Source organism: Streptopelia decaocto, assembly GCF_964273445.1.
Source record: "Streptopelia decaocto genome assembly, chromosome: 14".
NCBI classification, from domain to species: domain Eukaryota; kingdom Metazoa; phylum Chordata; class Aves; order Columbiformes; family Columbidae; genus Streptopelia; species Streptopelia decaocto.
Window position 1 is genome coordinate 11,845,675 of NC_138669.1, and position 22,765 is coordinate 11,868,439.

The 22,765-nt window shown below is 42.1% G+C and overlaps 1 protein-coding gene across 3 annotated transcripts in view; it reads right to left on the reverse strand.

Moving 5' to 3' along the window:
* The window catches only part of TSHZ2 (teashirt zinc finger homeobox 2), a 222,437-nt gene that overhangs the window by 7,300 nt on the left and 192,372 nt on the right, over positions 1 to 22,765 (reverse strand). For 2 of the 3 annotated variants that reach the window (XM_082065750.1, XM_082065748.1), the window contains exon 3: positions 1,714 to 2,178. In XM_082065750.1, coding sequence (XP_081921876.1) covers positions 2,177 to 2,178 — 2 coding nt within the window. In that variant the 3' untranslated portion in view covers positions 1,714 to 2,176. Of the gene's footprint in view, positions 1 to 1,713; positions 2,179 to 22,765 lie in introns of those variants that run through there. The other variant, XR_014185429.1, reaches the window with a different exon arrangement.

Genomic DNA, 22,765 nt, shown 5'->3' on the forward strand with positions numbered 1-22,765 from the left:
AAATAATATCAGCACCTTGCTTTTCATGTCAGAACTACATTTGAGCTGCTATTCCCTATGCCCATGAGTAAATCCCATAAAAGCCGCCCCGTTGTACTGTCGCTATTTTTCCTTGTGGATGATTGATTGATGGATGAGTGCTGACACTTCAATGAAGCTATTTCGACTGCCATCTCAATCCGATGATGTGAGGGGTATATTTTCTGTCCATGCCTCATTACTTCAGAATGACATTCCTGGAACTTCATTTACTTTTTCCCTCCTTCCCTCAAGCGCCATATTTTTTCCCATCTAGGTTATGCATGCCATAAAAAAAGCAATTTGCTATTATATGTGGCATAAGGGCAACACTTTCCCTAGGAGGTAAATAAGAAGGGACTTTTTTTTTCTCCTCCATGTTGAGTTTAGGGATCATGTCAAAATTTCCCAAACAATGACAAAAACAGGCCCTTCTGCATAAGTCACAGGGAATGCAGTAAATGTATTTAGTCTGATTTTGTGAATGCTGCATTTCAATTACATCCTTGAACATCCAAACCAAAATAACAGCAAAAAGACACCCCTCTCTTATTCAAGAAAGATCCTCTTCTCAACTTGTGCCTAGCATACTTTGGATATTTCATTTGCAACGGAGCATTGGTTTACAACTTGATCCAGACTTATTTTGCCTTTGAGAATATGGGAAGTTCATCGTTAAATGCAGAGATGGATTTGTCGACCGGAGGTTGCTTTGGCTGCGAGGAGAAACGCTCAGCAAGAGCAACCAGGGCTGCGCGTGATTTTCCACGTAGCGCACTAGGTAAGGTGGGACTTGTGACTTTAGTGTATCCCGGAAGATTTTGTGAGTTGACTTGGGACCCGATTTTAATCTGTGCGATACAGTATTCCCGTTAATAATAACGTATAATTAAGACATCCGTTAAAAATCCATAACGTTAATTTAATGGAGAAAATCTAATACAGTTCTATTGGAATTTTTACGTTAAATTAACTTTAACGGGCTTTTAATGGATGTCTTAATTAGATCTCATTATTAACGTGAATATTCCACAAATTAAAATCAGGACCTCAAAGTTTTAATGAAAAAGTTACAAGCACAGATTTGAAGTCGCCATCTTTGTAGCCCCTTCTCCCCAGGTCTCGGTTGACTTGGAGCCAACTGTGCTTCCCAGCGCCAACCAAGGAGCACAAAGACCAGATTCTGATCTCATTCACGGTGGCATAAATCCAGCCTAACTCCATTGACTACAACAGAGAGATTAGATTTACACTCATCTAACTGAGAAAGCGATTCTGCTCTTATCCCTTTATATCTATATATAGATATTTATATAGTGATATTTATATATAGATATACCTATATTTATACAATGTTCAATAATCTAACAATAGTACTTTTGTTTAAAAATCACTCCATCGCATATGTCTCATCGTAAACCGTAATGGAGATTTAAATATATATATCTGAGGAATAAAACAAACTGAAAATAATCCATTTTAAACAAATCTTTGGCAGCAACATGGTTAAGCATAACTATTTGAACAACTTGCACAGAAGATTAACATTGTTCAGAGGTTTTTTGGCTCAGAATCTGTTTTAACTTAATAATTCTTGTACTTACTGTGATGTATTGATCCCTAGTGCAATGACTGGATTGGGCAACCCAGGTGCAACAGTAATAGCTGCACAGAATAGAAACATTTCCTTTAGACAAACTATCCCAAAGGGGTTATAAATAGGAAATGGACATTACCATGAAAAGTAAAGCTCGCAATGTGACTGCATCTTGTGTAGCACACTTGGACATTAAACTATGAAGAATTTTTTTTTCTTTCCTGTCAAGTGTTACAAATTGACAAAATAAGTACATCAATGTTCTCAGTCATTATCTTACTTCAGTGGCACTTTGTTTTAGTGACAGCAAAAAGGGACAGTGGAGACCAGACAGCCCCAGTGCAGTTTATCAATGAAAATCTAATATCGTCCATAAGCAGGGGAGTGGAAATCAATACTTCATTACCAAATTGTTAGTGAGGATGAAGAAGAATAGCGGGAGTTTTTTTGGCAGTCTTCTCGGTCCGGGTTGTTGCGAGTTCAATGTCGGGATCGCAGTGACGTGCAGAGGCGGGCTGGGTGCGGGAAGCCTGGGCTGGAGAGCTGGAACTAAGGCATTCGTCCTGCAAGAAGAACCGTAACAACATCTATCGTTACCAGATTTGTAATCACAAATCCAGATTTTCTTGAATACGCACTTTTATCCATAGAAATTTCTGGAAATGGGTCAGCTTTGCTTTGTGTTCCCCACGCGCAGGCTCGCAGAAAGGCAAGGACACGGGAGCGTGAATGAAAAGCCCAGATTTTTACATCTGTACCTGTGCCTGGTCCACAGAGCGTGTCACTCTGCTTCTCTGCTTTTCCCTTATGTTGGATGAACCTGGATGAACCTCATTCTACAACCAGTCAAGAATATGCCCTGAAATCCTCAGGGTGAACTGGGCATCTTGGTACCCACGTTGTGTTTAAATTACTCGACCGTTGCTGTGCTATTTCTGGCTGTGAAGGCACTTCCCCTCAGCACTAAAAGCCGCCACTCGTCCATTCTGCAGCTACTAAAAGTGCTAAGTGACTCAAGTTGTGAAGTTACTTCTACACAGAGACAGAAGGTGCTTGTTTTGTTTAATTTCAAGATGCGGGTTTAAAAGTTCAGCCTAGAGTTGAGGTCTGTTTTGCTTACAACCTGGGAGAAGGATACTGAGAAAAGCAGTAGAAAAAAACAACTGGAAAAGTAGGGTGAGAAATGAGGCAGGCAATGAGTAGAGTGAAAGTCAACCTGGAGAGAGCATAGAGGAAAAAAAAGACCAACAGCAGGCAAAGAGAAATATGTTACTGAAAAATATATTATCTGTTCAAGGCCATGGACATTTCAGCAAATACGACTCAAATCCTGCAGCATGTTCCCTGTGTTCTGGTTAAATCAACTGGAAATTCAGTAGTAGCTATATTTAAAGTAAAATAAACCCAGCTTTTAAAAAATTCCGTCTGAAAACAAAAAAGTCCATTGACTCCATGCTATTTAGTTTATAATTGAGTTTGGTTTACAATATTTTCACCTTTTCAGTTTTCACAGCGATGCTGAGTTTTGCATGGGCAACCCAAACCTGCTATGGAGAAGCTGTTGGAAGGGAAGAAGAGGTTTTGGCAGCTGAATGTAGAGACTTTTGGCAACTGAGGCTGCATGGAAATCAGTTTGATCATTATTACCACTTAAAAAAATATTAAAAGCAATCCATGTTGACACTTTAAGGTGTTGTCTTTAGGTTTCAGAGGTAACGCCCCAGAGCATTTCACACTTCGCAAAGCTATTATTTTTCACTGTGAAAGGACAAAGCTGTGTCAGCTTACACCTTGTTCAAGTTTTAAAGGAGTCCTTTACTATTGTAAAGCCTAGAGCTGAAATCCAGTAATTCCATGAGCTGGCTCTGCTTCTGCAGCCACGTTCCCAGCTGCAGGATCACCCTCTGCAAATGTTCCCAGTGCAGACTGCAGAGACAGCCCAGAATTTACCTTTCTAAGGAGATTTTTGCAGCCCTCCCCAGGATGGAAAGCTACCTGTGGTGTGCCACCTAAGCCCTGCCTTGGGTCACACCAAGCTCTGTAGCAGCTCTGACTTGCAGAGTATCTGTGTCTGGGACACAGACACTATGGGCTGGTCCCGCATATGCCAATGTGAGGGGTGGTGGTGAAACAGCTGAGCGCGGGAACCGTAACTCTTGATTAATTCAGCTCTACCCCCAGAATGTTGTTAGGATAATTAAGCAGCATGTAGTGTTACTGGAAGTGCCAAATCTTGGAAGGAGCCTTGGTTTGAAGCGAAGAAACTGCAGAGTACTGGTTCCCTGCCAGTGGGAAATATTTATCAAGGGCTTGGACTGGAAAACCGAAAAGCTGGACTCCTGCCTCTTTTCTTTTGATTTGTTGTGAGGAAGGTCCTTGGACTTTAGTATTAGATGAGCCATAAAATCAGCTTAGTAATATTAGTAAAATCGGTTTAGTATTATGCACAGAGCAACATTAAGAACATGGTTAACCCTTGGCAGAGCTCTTCAGAGGCACATCAGTCAGGGTGTAGCTCTACCAGAAACTCTTCTGGCAACAAACCTGCTTCAGAAGCTCTTGCCCCCTCTTATTATTTCCACCCCACAGTACACTACAATCCTCAGCCGCATTCCTGCAACCATCCGTGGGTCTGCACCGCCCCAGCCCTAAACCGGATCCATTCCTGATGTGGCTCACGAGGGGCCACACAGGCACTTCCACCAGGAGTCCCCAGAGCAGGGCTGGGACAGTACAGTGAACAGGAAGGGGAGAAACCGGCCCTGCAGCTGGAGGAACGATGGAATAAGGAGCTGGGGAGATGAAGGGGGTCTCTGCACTGCCCTGTGTGTGCAGGCAGTTTTGTTTTATCACTGCTCTAACAGCTGTTCATGACAACTGCATAAACTTTTGATGCTGACTCCATTATACTTGAGTAACGGTAACAGCCACGCATGACTAAAATCAATTGGGACTTGGGATTGATTTCAATGGGATAAGCACTTCACCCCTAGGTCTTCTGGCCAACCAAAGTCTCCATCCTTGGGTTTTGATCTTTTTTTTTTGCATTGATATCACTGCAGCCTGGGACAGGACTTTGGGAAATTAATTAGTGTGAGCCATGATCAATAAGGGTCATAGTTTATGTATTTCATTATCAAGTCTCTAAGAGATACAGGGAGTACGTGGAGAGCTTGTCACCTGCAGTCCAGGGCACAGCAGCCTGGAGGTTCAAGCAGAACTTGATGAGAAAAGTTTGGTGATTCCTGGGCATTTGTTCATCCACTAGCATGAAGAAAAATCTATCACTTAAATTACGTTATGAAAATGCAGTTGAGAGCGTTCATTGTGCTGATGTCTTGTACAGCATATGTGAAATATCAGTTGCAGACACTGAAGCTTTTCTTTTATTTAACATTAATTATCAAGCCATCCACAGATGTAAAATGTTGTATCTATTTTAATGTGGACGTGTCAGGACTCAGGATTCCTTCTAACAACTGCCTTCCCACTCCTTGTCCACGGCACGGCTTCCTTCTCCTCATTCAAACCTTGCCGTAAAAACACAGCTGTGAAACCTCTGAAATAGGGACTCTCAGACGTGTCTGCGACCTGAGACAACCGTCAACCGTATGTCAACAGCTCATCGCGCATGAGTGCGGCCTCGGCGGCTGGCGCCGGCGCTGCTCCGCTGCGCTCCCTGCTCCGCGCTTGCCTCGCCACCTCCTTCTTTCCTGCACACACACGCCAGATCCAGATCCCCCGCTTTCATTTGATCTCTTTAGTTTCCTTTTCCCCTTTCCTCTGTGGCCAAAAGAGGCGCTGGCTGGATGACACAGCATCCCGGGGTTTTGCTGTCACCGTTTCGCTTTTTGGGTGCTTCAGGAGAACACCTACCAATTCAGTGGCACGATCCGAGGTGTGATGGTGCTCTAGAGCCAGGCAGATGACAGCACTTCACGTGTTTATTAATACAATACTTTTTTTTTGTGTTTATGCATCTTTGCTAATATCATTTTATCATCTTCTATTAGCGCAATGGGATAAAAAAAAATGAAAATACGTATCTGTGGTCCACCCACTGAAGTCCATGGGAGTCTATGGATCAAAATCTTCTCATGCTGCAGGTCTACCTGCAGTAATAAACTGCAGGACTCTTAAAAGGCCAAATAGAAAGACACAGACAGTCCCTTTGTGGTTACCAAACATGTTATCTCTAGATGTCATTTCTGACCTACTTTTGCTAGATTTTTACAGCAGCGGAAAATCTGTCCCTTAAAGAATCATGTTCACATGCATATTACATAGACAGGGAGAAACCCCAAATTTAGATATATTTTATTTCGTTTAGGACTCATCTCACCATGAATTACAATATTGCAGACTCTAAACGCCTTCTCGTTAGCCATAATTATAACTAAAATTATATCAATCTAAACAGTAACTACTCAAATGATTCATCCTGATTGTAAGGAGCATGCTCTCTAAAGTTGTGCCTGCCCACCCATTTTAAAGTCTTGTGGCAGGAATAGCTTTCCAGAAGGTCATTTAACAGCACATTAAATAAATAAATAGAACATATTTGTTTCAGGAAACACACTCTGATACAGTGGGAAAGCATTTTGGGAGAGGTAAGAATAACCCTCATGGAAACTAATCCTTTCAGTTCTTGCTCATTCTTGCTGAGGGTGCAGCACCCACCCCAACACGTGCAGAAGAACACACGATGCCAGAAGGAAAAGGACCATGATGTTCTCCATACTGATGGGTGCTGTGCTCAGAAGCTGCTTTATTGTAAAACATATTTCTGTCCTGTGATCTGATCTTTTGAGGATGTGGGACAAGATAATGGAAAAGAAATGTGTGCTCAGATGTTCCTGGGGTGTGTCTGCCTAAATACAAAATTTTCTTACTGCAGTAACACCAAGGTGGAAGAACTTAGGGACCTCATTGCCTGGGATGATGGAAACTATGTTTAATAAAAACTTGAAATCATTAAGTTGCATTTATTTCAGAAAACTCTTTGTTGAAGATATTTTGCTGAGGCTGAGGCCAAGGTCAGATAGAAGACCTCTGGATTTCAGCAGCAAGATCATCAGAGCACGTATCTGCAGCTGGTGCAGAACACCCTATCTGCAGGAGGTCACTGAAGTTATGCTCATTTACCTCAGCTGGCCTGGACCAACCGTTCTGGGGTATAAAAGAAGAATCAACTTGAAATCTGCCAAGAAAAACCCCAAACCTTTCACTTTTTGAGTTTCTTGTTTTCAGAAACCTCTGATAACTGTGCATGTAATTTTTAATGACAGATTTTTCAGCTGTGACCCTGGTTCAGCAGAACTCCTAAGCATATGCCTATTTGTCTTGTGCACAGGCAGGGAACACAGTGATCTGACACCGTCAGGAACTGTGGACTAACAGAACCTCCACAGATACAGCAACACTGATGTTTTAGGGCATGTCTGTGCAGGCATGTACATGGACCAACTGTGCCACCTGAGACATAAGAGAGATGCAAAAATTCTTCTGCATATACATTACAATTTATGTATAAATATAATATACAAACATAAGTACTTTTTATAAGTATATATGTATTTCTTTACAAAAAAGCAGCCTATCAGAGCTACTGAACCTGTGCAGCAGTGCCCAGCTCACCAGGGTTACCAGACATCCCTGAACAAATACAGTTAGATCCTCCAAATCCACCGAACAACATGGCCTGTGCAAATGCTGACATCTGTTAGGCTGAGCAGCTCCCCAGAGGGCAGGCAGCTTCTTCTGTGAATGACTAGAAAAAGATCAAGGAGTGTTTTAAAAGCAAGAACGATGAGCCACATTCCCCAAAAGACGGGGGCAGAAAAAGATGCGGTAAGGGTGGAGGAGAGCACTGCTGGCTGAGGCTGCCCCATTCCTCCCTCCACATGCGGCCCTCACCAGCACCACCTGTACAATGCCACAGGGGGCTATTTAGGATGAGAAAAATTAGAAAAAAAAAAAAATATATATATATATTTTTCCCCCTTGATAGTTAGGGCAAAGCAGGACCCAGGCAGTGATGTGTGCAGAGGGTGCGTTGGTACCAGAAGTGACGTCGTCTCAGCCCATCCTCAGCTCCTCTGGAGATGGCAAGGAAAGGATGGGAATAGAGTGGGCCAAGTGCTAAAGCCAGCACTGCACCCCCAGAGACCCGATGTGCACAGCTCTACGCAAACCACCTTGCACACCCCAGCTGTTTTGCTGATGATGGAGTCAGGTGGAAAACTGGGGTCTGCAGCTCCCCGTGTCTCCACAGAGACCTGGGGCGGTGGAGAGAGTGGGATTTCTGCTGCTTGTGGCGGGGAAAGACAAGATTTCACCCCTGATCTCAGCTTGGGCCTCAAGGTGACATAGGATACACATGGTTGGTGACAAAGAAGAGCACATGTGGTATCTGACAGGCACAAAGAAGTATCCTGACACTTAACTACTCCCTCCTCATTGCTTCTGCACACAAACAAATCCCAGTACGGGGGTATCTGGATGGATCATGGGCTTAAAAAAAAAAAGATATAACATTTAATTTTTGTTTTTTTTCTATAAATAAAGTTTAGTCATCAAGTCATAATGTATTTGAGAGCACGTGCTATTGACAGCCTATTCTTGGAGAAAAAAAAAAAAAGGTGTTTTTTTTTGGCAAAGTTTCTCTATTTGCTAAAGATTGAATTGTTCATTGTACAGGGCACCATCTGCCCTTGGAGAGAGATTTAGTTGATGGCAACTGCAACCAAAGCGTGGAAGATAGAGCTGAATTTCTGGTTTCTTTTCAACTAACAACTGTCATTACAGGTCACATGCAAACTGTGTCATTTTCTGTGACAAGCAGGTTCTGCAGACTTGGGTGTTTGCTACATTTTAAAATGCCACCTGTATAGATCCCAGAAGAGAAATAGCTTTTGTAACACACCTCAACAAAAGCGAATTTAGAGCAGATAAGACAAAACAATTATGATTCAACCATCCGGACACTGGCAGTGGGTTCAAGTCCCAGGTTTAGATGGACATCAGGATGTACTGGTGGGCCACTTAAAGCGAGGTTTCCCCAATTAATGTAGGTGCTTAAAAAGGCCAACTTGTCATCCGCAAGTGTTTACTTGACTGCTGCATAATTCCTCAATTGCCTCCTTGTTTCCCTTGTAAGGTTAGATTAAACCCCAGATTTTTTCAGCTCTGAAGATAATTTCTTAATCATCAAAGTAGAAGCTATTGTGGGTGGTTTCTTCCCGGCCCCACCTATTGCTCTATGACATTAAAATGTCCGGATTCACTGTGAGAGAGCAAAGGGCACTGGAGAGTGGGGAGATGCTGATTCTGTCTCTGCATTCAGAGCTATTTTCTTCTTGCACAAAACTCGCCACTGGCTCCAGCAGCAGCTCAGGAAGGAGCTGGTACCTCTCCCCTCTCTCCCGAACACTGGAACTCCTCGGCAGGAGGATTATGTTCCCTTTCTCTGCTGAACAAAATGGGAGGCGAGAAGTTAAGAGCACACTGGTACATTTTATTAGGACTAAGAAACAAAGCAAAACAAAAAAGCGAACCCAAACCTCCTTCCTTTCATCCCTGCCTTGCTATGAAAGTGCCTTCGTATTTCCAGGCTCGCTGACAATATTTCAGGATGGTACATCACACACCGTCTCCTCTGGAACAGCAGACACTGTCAGTGCTGCGAGACAACCACTCTCTGGATCGTACTTCACAAAGATTCCGTATAAAGCTTTTCTATAGAAAAAAGATTTTTGAAATTTGTGAGTCTCTCAGCCTTTCAGACAAGGATGAGTTCTGGTTAATTTTCTTGTGATGATTTCCACATTTTCTGCAAGAAAAACAACAGCCACTATTGCCTTAAGACAGACTGTACTAGTTGTAACATGCCTAGATGTAAGTTTGGTTTTTTTTCCATGTGAAAGTATTTGAAGGACTTAAATTTGTTCTCGAGTTTATTCTATTTAACTTTTTGGTCTTCTATCACCTTTTTTTTGTGTGTGGTAGAATGGGCTCATGATTTGAAACAGAAACTGCTACTGCTGGTAAATTTTTAATAAACCTGGTGTGATTAAAGCTATGGTTTGGGATAAAAACTTTTCCTTTGCCTTTCCAGAAAAGTATGGTCCATCGTTCCAGATGTCAGCACATGTTTCTGACTGCTCCACAACGTGCCCAGGCCATCCAAGCCATCCCTCCTTGGGAAGGCTCATGCTCCCACGTCTCTTTTCTGCTGTAGAATGGAAACACACTCAAACCTTCATCTTCAGTCAGATACACCTATTTATTTCCATCACGATTTCTATCACTGATTTGACTCCGCTCAAGTGCCCTGAGGACTTGAAAGAGACATCTGGAAAAGTTCCTGAAATCTAAGACTATGCCTGCCTGGGTGACTTTTTGCAGAAAGCATTAATCAGTAGGAGCGGTGGGCTGCTCACCCGGACGAGTGTACAGAGCGCTGCTTTCTCCTGCCTTTGTGAGGAAGCACTTAAAACACAAATTCCCACCTTAAAAAAACTGAACCAGCGTAAGCTACAAGTAAATCACCTACTCTGCGGTGCCAGAACTGTATATGCTCTTCTGCAGCTGATTTATCTACAAAATATATCACATGCCAGTTACTTGAATTAGGATCATGGGGAGAAGGGAATCATTAGAGAGTAGCAGAAACTAACGCATAAAGAAAACTTCTCCGTTTGTCTCCTCCGTGATGCTCGTTTTATTTCCTCTTCACACCCTGACAGCGCTGATGAGGCAACGGATGCCGTAATCCTAAGCAGTTGCTTTTGGGTGTAGCATCATTAGGGTTGCAAATGTTTGATGCAGCAATAGCTTTGAATTTGCAGGCAGGCCCTTTTTCCCCATCGTTGCAATGTGTTTAGTGGTGCCAGTAGGTGAATGGCACAGCCCGGATCAGGTATTTCACTCCTGGTGCTGTTCCCTTTGCTATCAGCGTGCCTCGAAAAGCCAGGTAAATTAGACTTGGAGAAAGGGACACTGCATCTTTGAGTAATGAGGCTGGGAAACAGGGAACACATTTTCCACTAGCTCATGTCTCACTGTATGGCATTCCGATTTCGTGACACTTCATAATAAATCATTGCTTATCACTCACATGGGAACATAACATGGTTCAAGTTAAGATTCGTTAGTGATTGTAAAGAAGAAACATGAATTGCTCTATATCAGGGATTTTTGATCATCTTTCTGTCCACTGCAAGCATTTTTTTAATCATAATATTTATAGTAACTGTTCTTTAAAGCATAAATAAAAGGAAAAGAAAGAGCAGAAAATATGAATAATGAAAATAAATTTATTTGTCTTATTTATGTGTTTATGTAAACATTTGGCAATTGCTTTGCACAGCAGCTTGTATGCCATGTCACAGACTGCTGCACCAACATAAGTTTCTAAAGCTGGGATTTTAAATATATATACGTGCGTATATGAAAAACCCTAAATGTCAATACATTCATTTTCTGGAGGAGAAGGTTCTAGCAGGCACATCTAAAGCCAATTTGCTTTGTGTGCTGCAGGGAGAAGAAAGTCTGACCCTGCCCTGCAGTGCTGTCCCCCCAGAGCGGTGGCACAAGGGGAGCAGAGAACTGGTGGCACCAGCCTGGAGCTGCGGGAGCGGAGCTGGGGTGAAGCCAGGATGTCCCCATCCAGGGTCCCCCAAAGGAAACAGGGATCTGTGTTTGGGAGGAGGGATGTCTGAGGGCTGGGACAACCTTGCTCCGGCCCCTGTCCCTGTAGGGATGGCAAAACGTGAGCTCAAACAGGGCAGGTGCTGAGGATGCATCCAGTGATGTATTCGGGCAGTTCACCACCTTCTTGGACCTTCAAGAGATGGATTTTTCTCCTGTGTGCTGTCGCTCACAGCATTTTCATCAGCAATTTAGAGAGAGGGGTGAAAAGCTTATGGGTTTACAGGTGACACCAGTAGTGCTTTACGGGAACAGAAAGCTTATTATAAAAGGACCTGCTAACTGAAAATATGGGAGCTTGCTAAAATTAAGAATTATGATATATACACGGAAATTTTTCACCAAAAAAACCCCAGCCGACCAACCAACCACCTATTCCTTCCCTTGTGTTACAAATAGTTTAATTTAATTTGTGTTCTTTATCTTTTGGGTTTGACTGTGGGAGGTACCTAAAAATCTGGGATGACCCGAGAGAAATCAGATAAGGTCAATATTTGCTGCAACTATGGCTTTGATTATTCCCCCTTCAGTAATTTGCTATTTACTATATTAATCAACTACATAACGTGTCATTTCTACTGCTCCCTGGCTGAATGATTTCCAAAACAGCTAACAGTTTTCAATATAGTTGCCAGACAGGTGCAAATTAATACTTTTAGAAATTCTTCCTAGAAACATTCCCATGAAAAGAACGTTTTGCACCCTGTATTTGTGTAAAGGAAATAGAGCTGGGTCAAAAAATTGTTAAATTATTCTTTTAGACAAATTGTTGCTTTTTTTTTTTTTTTCTGGTTTTATTCCAGTTGAATATTGATCTCTGACCAAAAATATAAAATGTGTTAATGTTTACCCTTGCTAGAAGAAGTAGCCTTGTGAGACAAGATGGCAATAGTAGTTAACTGTTTGCAGGATTCGGGCTTCATTTAGTAGTTATAAAAAAGACAGACCTGATTGTCTTTTACTGAGGCAAATAATCCCCTTGATTTGTGGGACAACTTGTCCCAGTAAAATGGCATATGACCAAGGGACTGTAAATTCAGCCGCCTGATCCATCTGATCTCCCTCCCTGACACTCCAAATTGCGAGTATTTGTGGCTAAACCGGCCGTTGCCTTTGATCTCCAGCCTGCTCTTTTCAACTCAGTTTTGCTTCTTGTGCTCATGGTTTGGGGCTCCGTAAGACTTTCCCTTGTGCTCACAAAATGCCCAAAACACATGCAATAAATGTATTGTGCACAAACATGCAAAATCCCCCAAATATTAACCTTCCGAAAAAAAAACAACTTTAGATGCATTTGTTATTTCTTTTCACCTACTACCAATAGACAATTATAAACAACAATTAAACCCCCCAAGTCTTGACAAGGAAAAAGACATACTTTTTTCTGATATATATGATACAGACTCTTAATCTGCTCTCACTTGAAGTGGTCTAGTGAATGGGATTATTCTCCATTTGTTTTGGCTTACACTAAACTGGAATTTTTTGCCCCATAAGCTTCCTGTAATTTTTGTAAGTGGAACTGCCTTTGTCAGCATTCTCAATATTTCCCCATGGAAATGGTATTAAAAAGCAGCACATTTGCCCTACAATCTCGTGTTTTATCCTTGAGAAATGAGGATTTCCAGTAAATTTTTTTTGTATGTGTGTGTCGTTCTCTTTTTCTGTAGGAAAATGGCTTAATACCAATCCCAAGCAGAGCCTGGAATGAGACGGTGAACCTCCAAAATGTTAATTCTATCACAAACCATTCCTGGGTCAAAAACAGATATTGAAACAGGGGAATAAATATTTGACAATGCTGTTAAGGCAACTTTGCTAACGATTTTTGAACAACCTCCAACTGAGGTCTAAATGTCTGCAATATCCATAAACAACTCTATACTGTCCAATTAGGGAGACAAAGACATAGAGTCCTGTCAGGAAGATTTGCATGGCTAAGTGTCTGAGATCACAGAGACGATGAGGGATCGTTCGGAGTGATGGGGGATGCACAGAACGGATGACTATCATTACGATATTACAGAGGCTTACACCTTCCCAATTACTGGCAGGATTCATTAATTACTGCTGCATTTCCCTAATAGAATCCTCTCTCTTTGGCTTATCGCTACCTTCCCTCTGTCTACGTAAACCCGCAACTCAGCAGTCGATCACCTATGAAAAATTAGACGGTATAGCTTCCAGTGGCCTATTTAAAATGAAAAGGCAACTGAATGAGAAATAAAGAACAAAAAAAATAAGGGCTGTAATGCAGATATGTGGGAGCTACAGAAGCGGCATCAGATGGGTTTGGAATTCTCTTGTTATTGAACTGTTTGAGCAAAAAAAAAATCAGTGGCAGCTGCAGAGAGAAGCACCATGGTGGGTTAAAAAAGCACAATGAAAGCGTTTTACATAGACGTCCGTACACACACAAACTACAGGCAGATTGCAAAGTGACAATTACTTAAGGCCTGCTAGGCTGAAGTTTCACAACTAAGATTGGTGAATATTACAGGGGCTCGATGCTGTTGCAATCGACTCAGCCCCATTAAAGATAATGGTGTGAGCATTTCCATGCTGTCATCCTGTTACTATCAACAGCATTATCAGTATCAACTGCTTTTACAATTATGCACAATGGCTCTTCCTGCACAAAGACTTAGCAACCACCAAACTCGTTTTCTCTTTAAATACACTGAAAGGAGCATAGATTTCAATCCTTCATCTGTTCACAGATGAAACAACATTTCCAAATCATCACTGATAGCATTTTTTTCTTCCCATTCTAAGGATGGCCAACTGTTCTCAGTGATTTCTATTACATTTCCTACCTATTATTTCATGTAATGGCATTCCTTAAATTTTAAATTAGCTTTGAAGAATAAAAATAATTGAATTCCTGCTGTTTTGTGTACATAGAGGGTGACAGGAGCTAATGTGATAATTTAAACTGTAAATGAGTCTTCACTTTGTGTTCATTAATTACAGCTAATTACTGAATTACAAACCTTCTTGGTTCGGCACTGTTATGTATTCATGTAGCATGTTGGATTTCCAGCTGGTAGAAAACTGTTTTATAGACTTACAAGCTGACACACCAAGCTACCGCTGAAACAATTCAGTTTGAAAAATAAAGGAAGGGCGGGGGGCGCGTAACTGCTCTCGCTCTTTGAATTAAGTGAGTGATGAGAAACGGTGCTGTAAACCTGAACCTCAGGTGAGCGAGGAGCTTGCGTATGTAATTAGAAAATATACACTGCATCTGGTAGGCAGAAATGCAACAATTTTGAGCTGCCACTTTGGGTGAAGAGCGTGAGTCTGCTCTGCTCACACCTGTTTTACACCGGTGTTAATTCCCTGATTTAAACAGGGTTACTCTCTTTATAGAGGCATATCAGTAAGGCAGAAACACCCCTGCAAACAGGGCCAGTGCTCCAAGCATCAGTTCTTCAACTATACCCATGAACAGCAGGATGGTAATATAAAACCGAACATCCAAGCAAGTGTGCATTGTATTCCATATATAAGTGCTTATTGTTACTCACTGAAGGATTGTATGTAATGCTATAGGGCTGTCTTGAGCATTTACTCAGTGTTTTCTGCACTGAATGGGTCTGTCCAAACCTCTTCTTTGGATACCTTTTGTCTGCTGATGCTTCGTATTGAAGCTGAATGCGCTATTTGAAGTCTCTCTCTCTGCAAAGTGAGCAGGAGGAGCACCACAATGACAAAATCAGCCATGTTAGGATTTTACAAGCTACAAAGCTCAGTGCCCAGAGAGAGAATCGTGGCAAGTGGCAAAACAAAGAAAACAAACAACTGATCTACATTTCTGATAAATGCATAGACAGAAGATACTGAGATTTCCCTTTTATTAGCAGCTGCATTTTCCACTAGTTTCATATGCTTTGTTCTCTTCCAACAAAACAGGCCAACAGTGTGTCCCCAGTCTGTATGTCCAACGCCATCACTCCTGCACAGCCCCGCTGGCACCCGGCCGACCCTTCCCTGCAACAGGTCACCAAAGCCCCGCTCCATGCCGAAAACAGCAGAGACTGCGAGAAACTATTGAATCAAATAATTAAATTGAACCAGTTTAATTAAAGTATTCTATGACCCACTTGGCCTTCCAGACTGGGGACTGGGAAGACCCAGATCAATGGTGCAGCCCTAAGGGGCCGATGTTGGGACTGGAAAGCAGATCTTTCTCGGAAGAGCACAGTGTTTTGTATGGCTTGCACTGGAACAGTTTAGCTAAATAATACATAAACAGCTAGAAAGGAAGAGCTGGATTCTTAGCTGATGTAAAACTGTGTAGCATCATTAATTTCAGGAGAGTTATGTTGATTCACAGCAGCTGAAGATACGGCTCAATAGGTTTGTAATAATAAAGACTTTGATGAGAGACTCCTGAAAGCAGTAACATCAATGTGTGACTGCTCACATAAACACCAGTTCAATGACAAGGCTTTTCTGCCTAAGAACTAGTCTGTGTCTTCAGGTTTAATGATAAGTACTAGTCTTTTGTCCTTAAATAATCGTTTTCATCTGGAGAATGGCAAAGTGACTTGTTCTAATGCCAACAGAAATTCAGTAGTAGACTTCGCAATGGGATTCATGTCATGTCCTATTCCCTCATCACCTTTTCATGTGACTGCTTCTCTTTTGGGGTACAAAAAGAGATGGGGAAACCAGGGGAGAAAAGATGTGCCGGCACAATTTCCTTTCTTTCTCTGGATAGCAACTCTCTGCTATCATATAAAGATAATGACTTTCATTAATCTTCTGTGGGTCTTTCATCAAAGAGTTCTTTTCACTCCACATACACAGACCACTTAAATGCTACTATATATTAAGTAAAAATGAGAATTCTGGATATCACATTTTAAAAAATGATATAAGAAGTAACATCATGCAGCAAGGTACCTATAGAGGCTCAACACGACTGAAGAGGTAAGACCGCTGTTCAGTAAGTTATCAGCCACCATTTCTAGGCAGTCTCTCACCCAACTTGTTTTCATGTCTCACTCCTTTTTAATCTGACAGTCTCCAGCATGCAAATTTGCACTGAAACTAAACATTTCAAATGTGCCAGAGGGAAGCAGGGGCCTCACACCTATTGGTAGATTAGTGCGTCTAATGCCCTTTGGCTTTGTTTTTTTTTTTCCTCCCCTCTTTTTTAACATAAAGGCTGATTACTCCATTAGTTGAACAACTTGGAAGAAATGACAAGGAACTAACAAGAGAGTAACACTGTATTTTCTATTTGTTTTCTTCCGTTGCGGTGGTGCTAATTAGAAGGAGTAGTTCTTGATACGGTGCTTTGGGGAATGCTGATGAGAAGCACACAAAAGGCTGAAGTGCCTCTTCTGTACAGCATCGGATGCAGCAAAGCACAGCACCCTCTCCACCGTCATTACCCTCATCTCCCACGCTAGCTCAGTATTTGGGACATTATGGCACTTGCGTATTACAGCCTGTATAGACCAACCTTTCTGAAGCCTAAACCCTCACTTAGAGATGAGTAATATCGTATTAACTCACAGCTTATCATAACAGAATATGTTTTCAAGCAGAAATATTCAGCCTACTTGGCAATGGTGGGAAGGGAGTGAGGAAAGGAATGAGGTGGGAACACGGGGCTCTGTGCTGCCTGGGCACCCCTTTGCTCGTAGGGTACGAGCTGCCCTGGGGGTGTCATACTGACCATTCTTCAGGCAAAAATCTGCCTCTGTATAACCTGCCTGGTTTCAGCTCTTTGGATGGGCTGGTTTCAGATGTCGGGGAAAAGGGAGAGACTGCCCTAGCTTCCCAAATGCCACCACCAACAGCTTTCCTTCAAAGTCTTTCACCCCCTCTTGGACTCACGAAGGGGTCGTGGGGATGGAGGCTGCGAGGGTAGGACGGCACCTCTTTCCCATTCACCAAGGTTTGATTCTCTTTATGAGCGTGATCCGCCAATCCGTAATCAAGGGTTAATTTCACAGCTCACTGCTTCATCTAGCATAATATCCATTCAGACTAATTAAATCTGTCTAATAATGTGAGTGTCTTTGTCTTTGTTCTTTCCATTCTTTGTTTTACACCCTTCACATCTCATCTCCAGAACTACACGCCATCACACTCTGCTTGACAAGCAGAATCCATCCCTAAAATTAAAACATTCCTGACCTATCTGCGATGACAAGGCAAGCAAGCTTCACAGCGCTGCGGCCCATGAAGGGAGCTGACACATTTGTTTTTAATTTCAAAAGAGTAGAAAGTGAAGATCTGACCCTGTCAATCAGGCCCTGTGACAAGTTTAATCATTGCTGCCCCACAAAAATCACGGCTAAATAGGAATGCAAATAATGTATCACAGGGCTCTTATAAATGCTAATCAAGGAGAAGTAATCAACTGACAATTTCACTGATCTCCTTTCTGAAGAAGTCAGTCAACACACTGTCTCTGGACCACAAAGAGAAGAAAAGACAAAAGGCATAGATGCCGTTTCCCAAAAAAACCTATCCTTTTTCAGGGCTTTCTTTTTCTTTTTTATAGAGAAAAACAGAGAATTCACTCTTTTTGATCCTCTACTGAACTTTAAAGCAAAGCTGTTTCTCAGGAACTTGAACAGTTATATGTCAAGTGTACTTTATTAACAGTACCCTCCCAACCCAGAGACAGCACTTGGAAACTTCTGCTAAAATAAAAATCTTCATTTGTCTTTGTCATTCATCCATCTTCAAAATTCTTTTCCGTCTTAACAGCTTCTGTCCTCTACGGGCAATATATTTAGTGATAAATGAAGTTTTACAAGTGGAAAGCTAATAGTTGAGCTCACATTTTTTTTCCAGCAACTCCCCTCCCTGCAAACTGCAAAAAAAAATCTTGCTTGGAATTTATTTCAGTGCAAAGGCTTTCTTCAGCACCAGGGTTTTTAACTGACTATCCTTTTATGACCTTTTTAATGTGGTAAAGAACAGACAGCACAGGCGCAATGCCAGTCTTTCACTCACTAATTCTGCATGGCAAGAAGTCGTGGCTTAACCTACGTATGGAACAGAGAAAGACCCAGGACAGACAGATGCACAAGTCTTGTAATGTTATTTACTGTTATCATCTGATTGTGGTTTGCAGTGGTAAGCTGTGGTTCACTGCGGTAGGTCCTGATGTGGCCCATCAAGCATTAGAGTCACCGTATTGGCACAAAACAAAAGGATATGATTTAGCCAATGAAATGCAGTGCAGGGAGATGTAAGTAGTATAAAGATTGCTGCAAGAGGTAAAGTTCAAAGAATCTAGTTGTTTGAAGTTTTCTTTATTTTTTATTTTTTTTTTTATGAAACTATTTTCCTACATAGAGATGATAGATGAAATAACTTGAGGAGGGCTCCAGCAATAAAGACTTTGACTACCAGCAGGGTAACGTAGATGGAAATCTTCCACTGCAGCGGAACCTGGTGCTTTGCAGCCCATGACTGTTGGGCGCAGCACAGAGAAAGCAGCAGGAGCAGCTGTGTCAAAACTGTCCAAGGTTTTGTTTGCAGGGCTGAGTTACAGAGATCAGACCCTGGCTGTGCTGTTCCCCATCGGGGCTGACAACTTTGCCGTGTACAAAGAGCGCAGGTACTGTTACACACAACAGCGGAAGACGCCACCAAACCCATTTCAGACTGGACACTGAATCACCCAAATTTACACATGAGCTAAAAAAAATAATACATGGGAACGATCTTTGGTCAACCCCAAGTTTCCACCTGAAAGAAGCCTCAAGGAAGCAATAGTAGCTTCTGTGCCACTTCTGTGAGCAATGTGACCTGGAGCTTTATCACACAGCATTCGCTGCTAGACTGGGATGTTCCTAGCAGCAAACTCTCCATACAGGATGTACGTGGAAGGTGGGAGTAGAAAGCAGAGAAAGAAATTGAAAAGCACTTTGCAGTTGTCATGTCACTTAGCAACAACCTTTTCTACTTCACATCAACACGGGCGTAGTAGAGAGACTGCACAAAGCACACGAACTGAAATCTGGGGTAAGCAATGAGTGTAGGAGGGCAAAAAGGAGCTTAAGCACCAGCTAATCACAAAGAGCTTTCATTTATCATTTGAGACACATTTTACATTGATATCCTTGGGCTAGGGCTTCTCCTGAATAAACTATTGGATCTAACTGTCACTGAACTTCTGAGTACTAATGCAAAGTAAATTACACAAACACTCCTGGAGGTGGAAACCAAAGTTCAGCCATTTATTTTCCAAACGAACTCCATCTAAGTGGTCACTCTTCTGCCTGTGGTTTCACCCTCAGATGAATGCCATTTTTTTTCTTACCTACTTCAATGTTCCAACTTCTTCCTTGTAGGATTCCCACTCTCCTCTCTCTTTATATACTGGATTTTCACAATGAGGTCCAAACTTGCAAGTCCTCATGTCCTAGTATTTCTTACAGAAGTTGATACTGTGTCTCCTGTCTTATTATCAGATATTTCCATCAGGTGGAGATTGTCTGGGCCATGATAAACAGAGGAGTAGATGTCCTTCCAGCAAGACTAAATGGCTAAAAGTAACAGCTGTAGAACAAAAAGACAGAGACCTATGCAGGCCACTTTGGAAGTTCTAAGGATGATTATGTCAGGCACTTCTCTAATTATATCACTTGCCCTCATTTGTTTAGCTTCATAGAGTTAGGATTTAATTATTAGCTGTTGCCATACTCTTAGGGGCCAACTGTTGGCCGAAGGGATTGTGGAGACAACATGGGGAAACCCATTCTGTGTGATTCAGGAGTTCATCGAGCTACTACACTGGCTCAGGAAAAAAAAGAAACGGCAGGAGCAGATTCAAAAGTCTGTCATTCCTACAGTTGCTCTCCAAATATAAAGTTCTGCAAAGGTATGACATATTACATAAATAGAGCATTAGTATGTGCCAAATTAATAATATGCATTATCTAGCAGCCATGCAGTGGTGCTTATTGTACAATTCTAAATCATCCTAATTTGAAGGAAAAATCAGAATCCATCCCTTTGGAGCTTAATCCTTCTCTTTGTAATTATAAAAAGTGGCTTTTGCACACAGAACTGTTTTAAATGCGTTATGAAAAGCTGGGCATCACCAAATGACCAGAGCACATCAGAGCAACCAGCGTCTCCTGCGCTCTGCTCCCCCCGCACAACGAGGGTGATGCTCAGCTAAAGCAACTGCAGGGCTGTGCTGGTCTGGCCCACTTTGGGGTTGCAGAGTGACAGCCTGATTTTCAGCAGTCTATTAAACACAATCACAGACACACGCACGTTGTACCTTAACTTTAACCAGCCATTCAGCTCTTGTGAATATATAAGAATATAATTGGTGGCAAACACATGTTCAGACTAAACCACTAATCAAGTCTGCTTTCGTCCCGCCTAGACACACATGCGCACACACACGCACACACTCCAGCTCCAGAGAGACATTGCCAAATAGAGAAGAGACTCTTATTTTTTACAGCTGGGTTTCGTTTTTTGCAGCTGCCAAGTAGCAAAGAAAAGTAACCCTGGTGATGAGGCCAGAGGACACGTCCTACGCGTTCAAGCAGGCTTCCCGGGAGGAGAGACAACGGGCGATTGCCGCGCGAGCTGCCCTCGCCCCAAGCCAGTACAGGACGGGTATTCATAAAGTTTGGGCTTTTCATTGTGCTTAGCCAAAAAACCTAAGGAAATGTTGCAAAGGTGAATGAGGCTTGGGCACGGTGTGGATGGCGAGGGGTGGTTTAGGGCAGGGCTCAGCCCCTGTGCTGCTGGGGCACAGAGGAGCTCTGGGCTTCGCTCTGCAAACCGGTGGCCGTGAAGCAGAGCTGGTAACCCGGCCTTCTGTCACTGTGTGCCACCGTCAAAATCAGCAAACAAACAGCATTTAGCTTTGAAATAGCCTCTCATCATAATCGATGCAAATGGGAGAAAGGTTCAGTTCTCCTCTGGGTGGGAGCGGTGCTCCCGGGGGTGCCCTGTGTGAGCTGCTGGGTCTCAGGTCTTTCCGATTCAAAGAGCTGGTCCCCAAGAAAAATGTCTTGCTGTTCTGTTGTCTTGCTTTGGCAGCCTGTGCCAAGGGCCCTGCAGAGCTTATTTGCTTATTATTAACACCTTCTGGATATAGAAGTGTCGATGAGCACAGAACCTTTCTTTGTTGTTTTCAGCCCAAACCAAAAATGCATCTGAGGGGGGTAATAAGGACTGGCACAACTCATTGCAATGCAGGGAGTGTGACATTGCCTATTAAATACGACACTTCCTAATCTGACCTGAAACAGGAAATTCTGCAGTAAAAATCCAAATACAAATAGCAGAATCTATAAATTCAAAAAAATGAATACTATTATCCTACATGACGAATACATTAATACAGATGACCATTGCATAACACACATTAGCATAGTGTAATAATATATTTACTCAATGTAGGCATGTTTTGACATAGTGCAAGCTGTGTACAGTTGCTTAGAGAATTGGGGATTTTTATGTTTTTACAAAGATACTGATAAAATTAATTTTGAAAAAAAAAAAAAAGAGAGGGTCTTGGGTGTATTTTGATGTAATTCTGACAACTTCAAGTAAAATTCAGAGGAGCTTTTGCTCCTGTGTCTAGAATAATTGAGCTATCATATCCGTGTCTGTCAGATGTCAGTCATTTAACTTGTGCCTCAGCTCTATGTGATGAATTGCACAACGAGCCAAAGACTCTCATCTCGCAATCTGTGTTTTCTCTGTAATCTGTACCAGAGCAGGGAGTGTATCTTGCAATGTGTTTGCTTCTAGTGCTGCAAAGGCCAGGTCCTGCCTGTGGTCACTATAGCACAACTGTTCCTCTGTGTCATTTAGAGACTTGAACTCCTTATTCTTGAACTTTTTATTCCAAATCAAACGGAAAAACAAAATCACAGAAAATTTAAGACTCTCCTATATTGCCCTACGGAAAAGTAATTTACTGCAAAAATCTACCGCTAGTACAAAAGTTTGATAGTACCCATAGGAGATTTAAAGTGAAAGTAAAAGGGAAGAGTGTTACATTATAAAAGAAAAAGAAAAAATAAAACAAGAAAAAGAGAGCCAGGAAAAAAGCAAACACAGTGAAAAATAATCTCTGCACTTTGTAAAACCAGCCGTGTTCATTATTGCTTTCCTATCATACCAAACTTCATGCTGCAAATTTATTTTCAAAGTCCGGAGTCCCTTTTCACAATAATTCTGCCTAGTGCCGCTCAGTCTCTGTTGTGCTGCACAGCAAGTGGTGACCAGTGATGCTGACGAGGACTTCAAGGATCATATTTTTCAATAAGTAACAGGTTTCCTTCTGCTGAAGTCCCAAATTAACTGATCAGTCTGATCTCTGCAGTTTTAAATCATAATAGCCCAGCATACTCGTGTGCCTTGAACGAATGCTTCATATCAAAACAATACACCAAAAGCAATCCTGTTCTCTTGTTTTCTTCTACT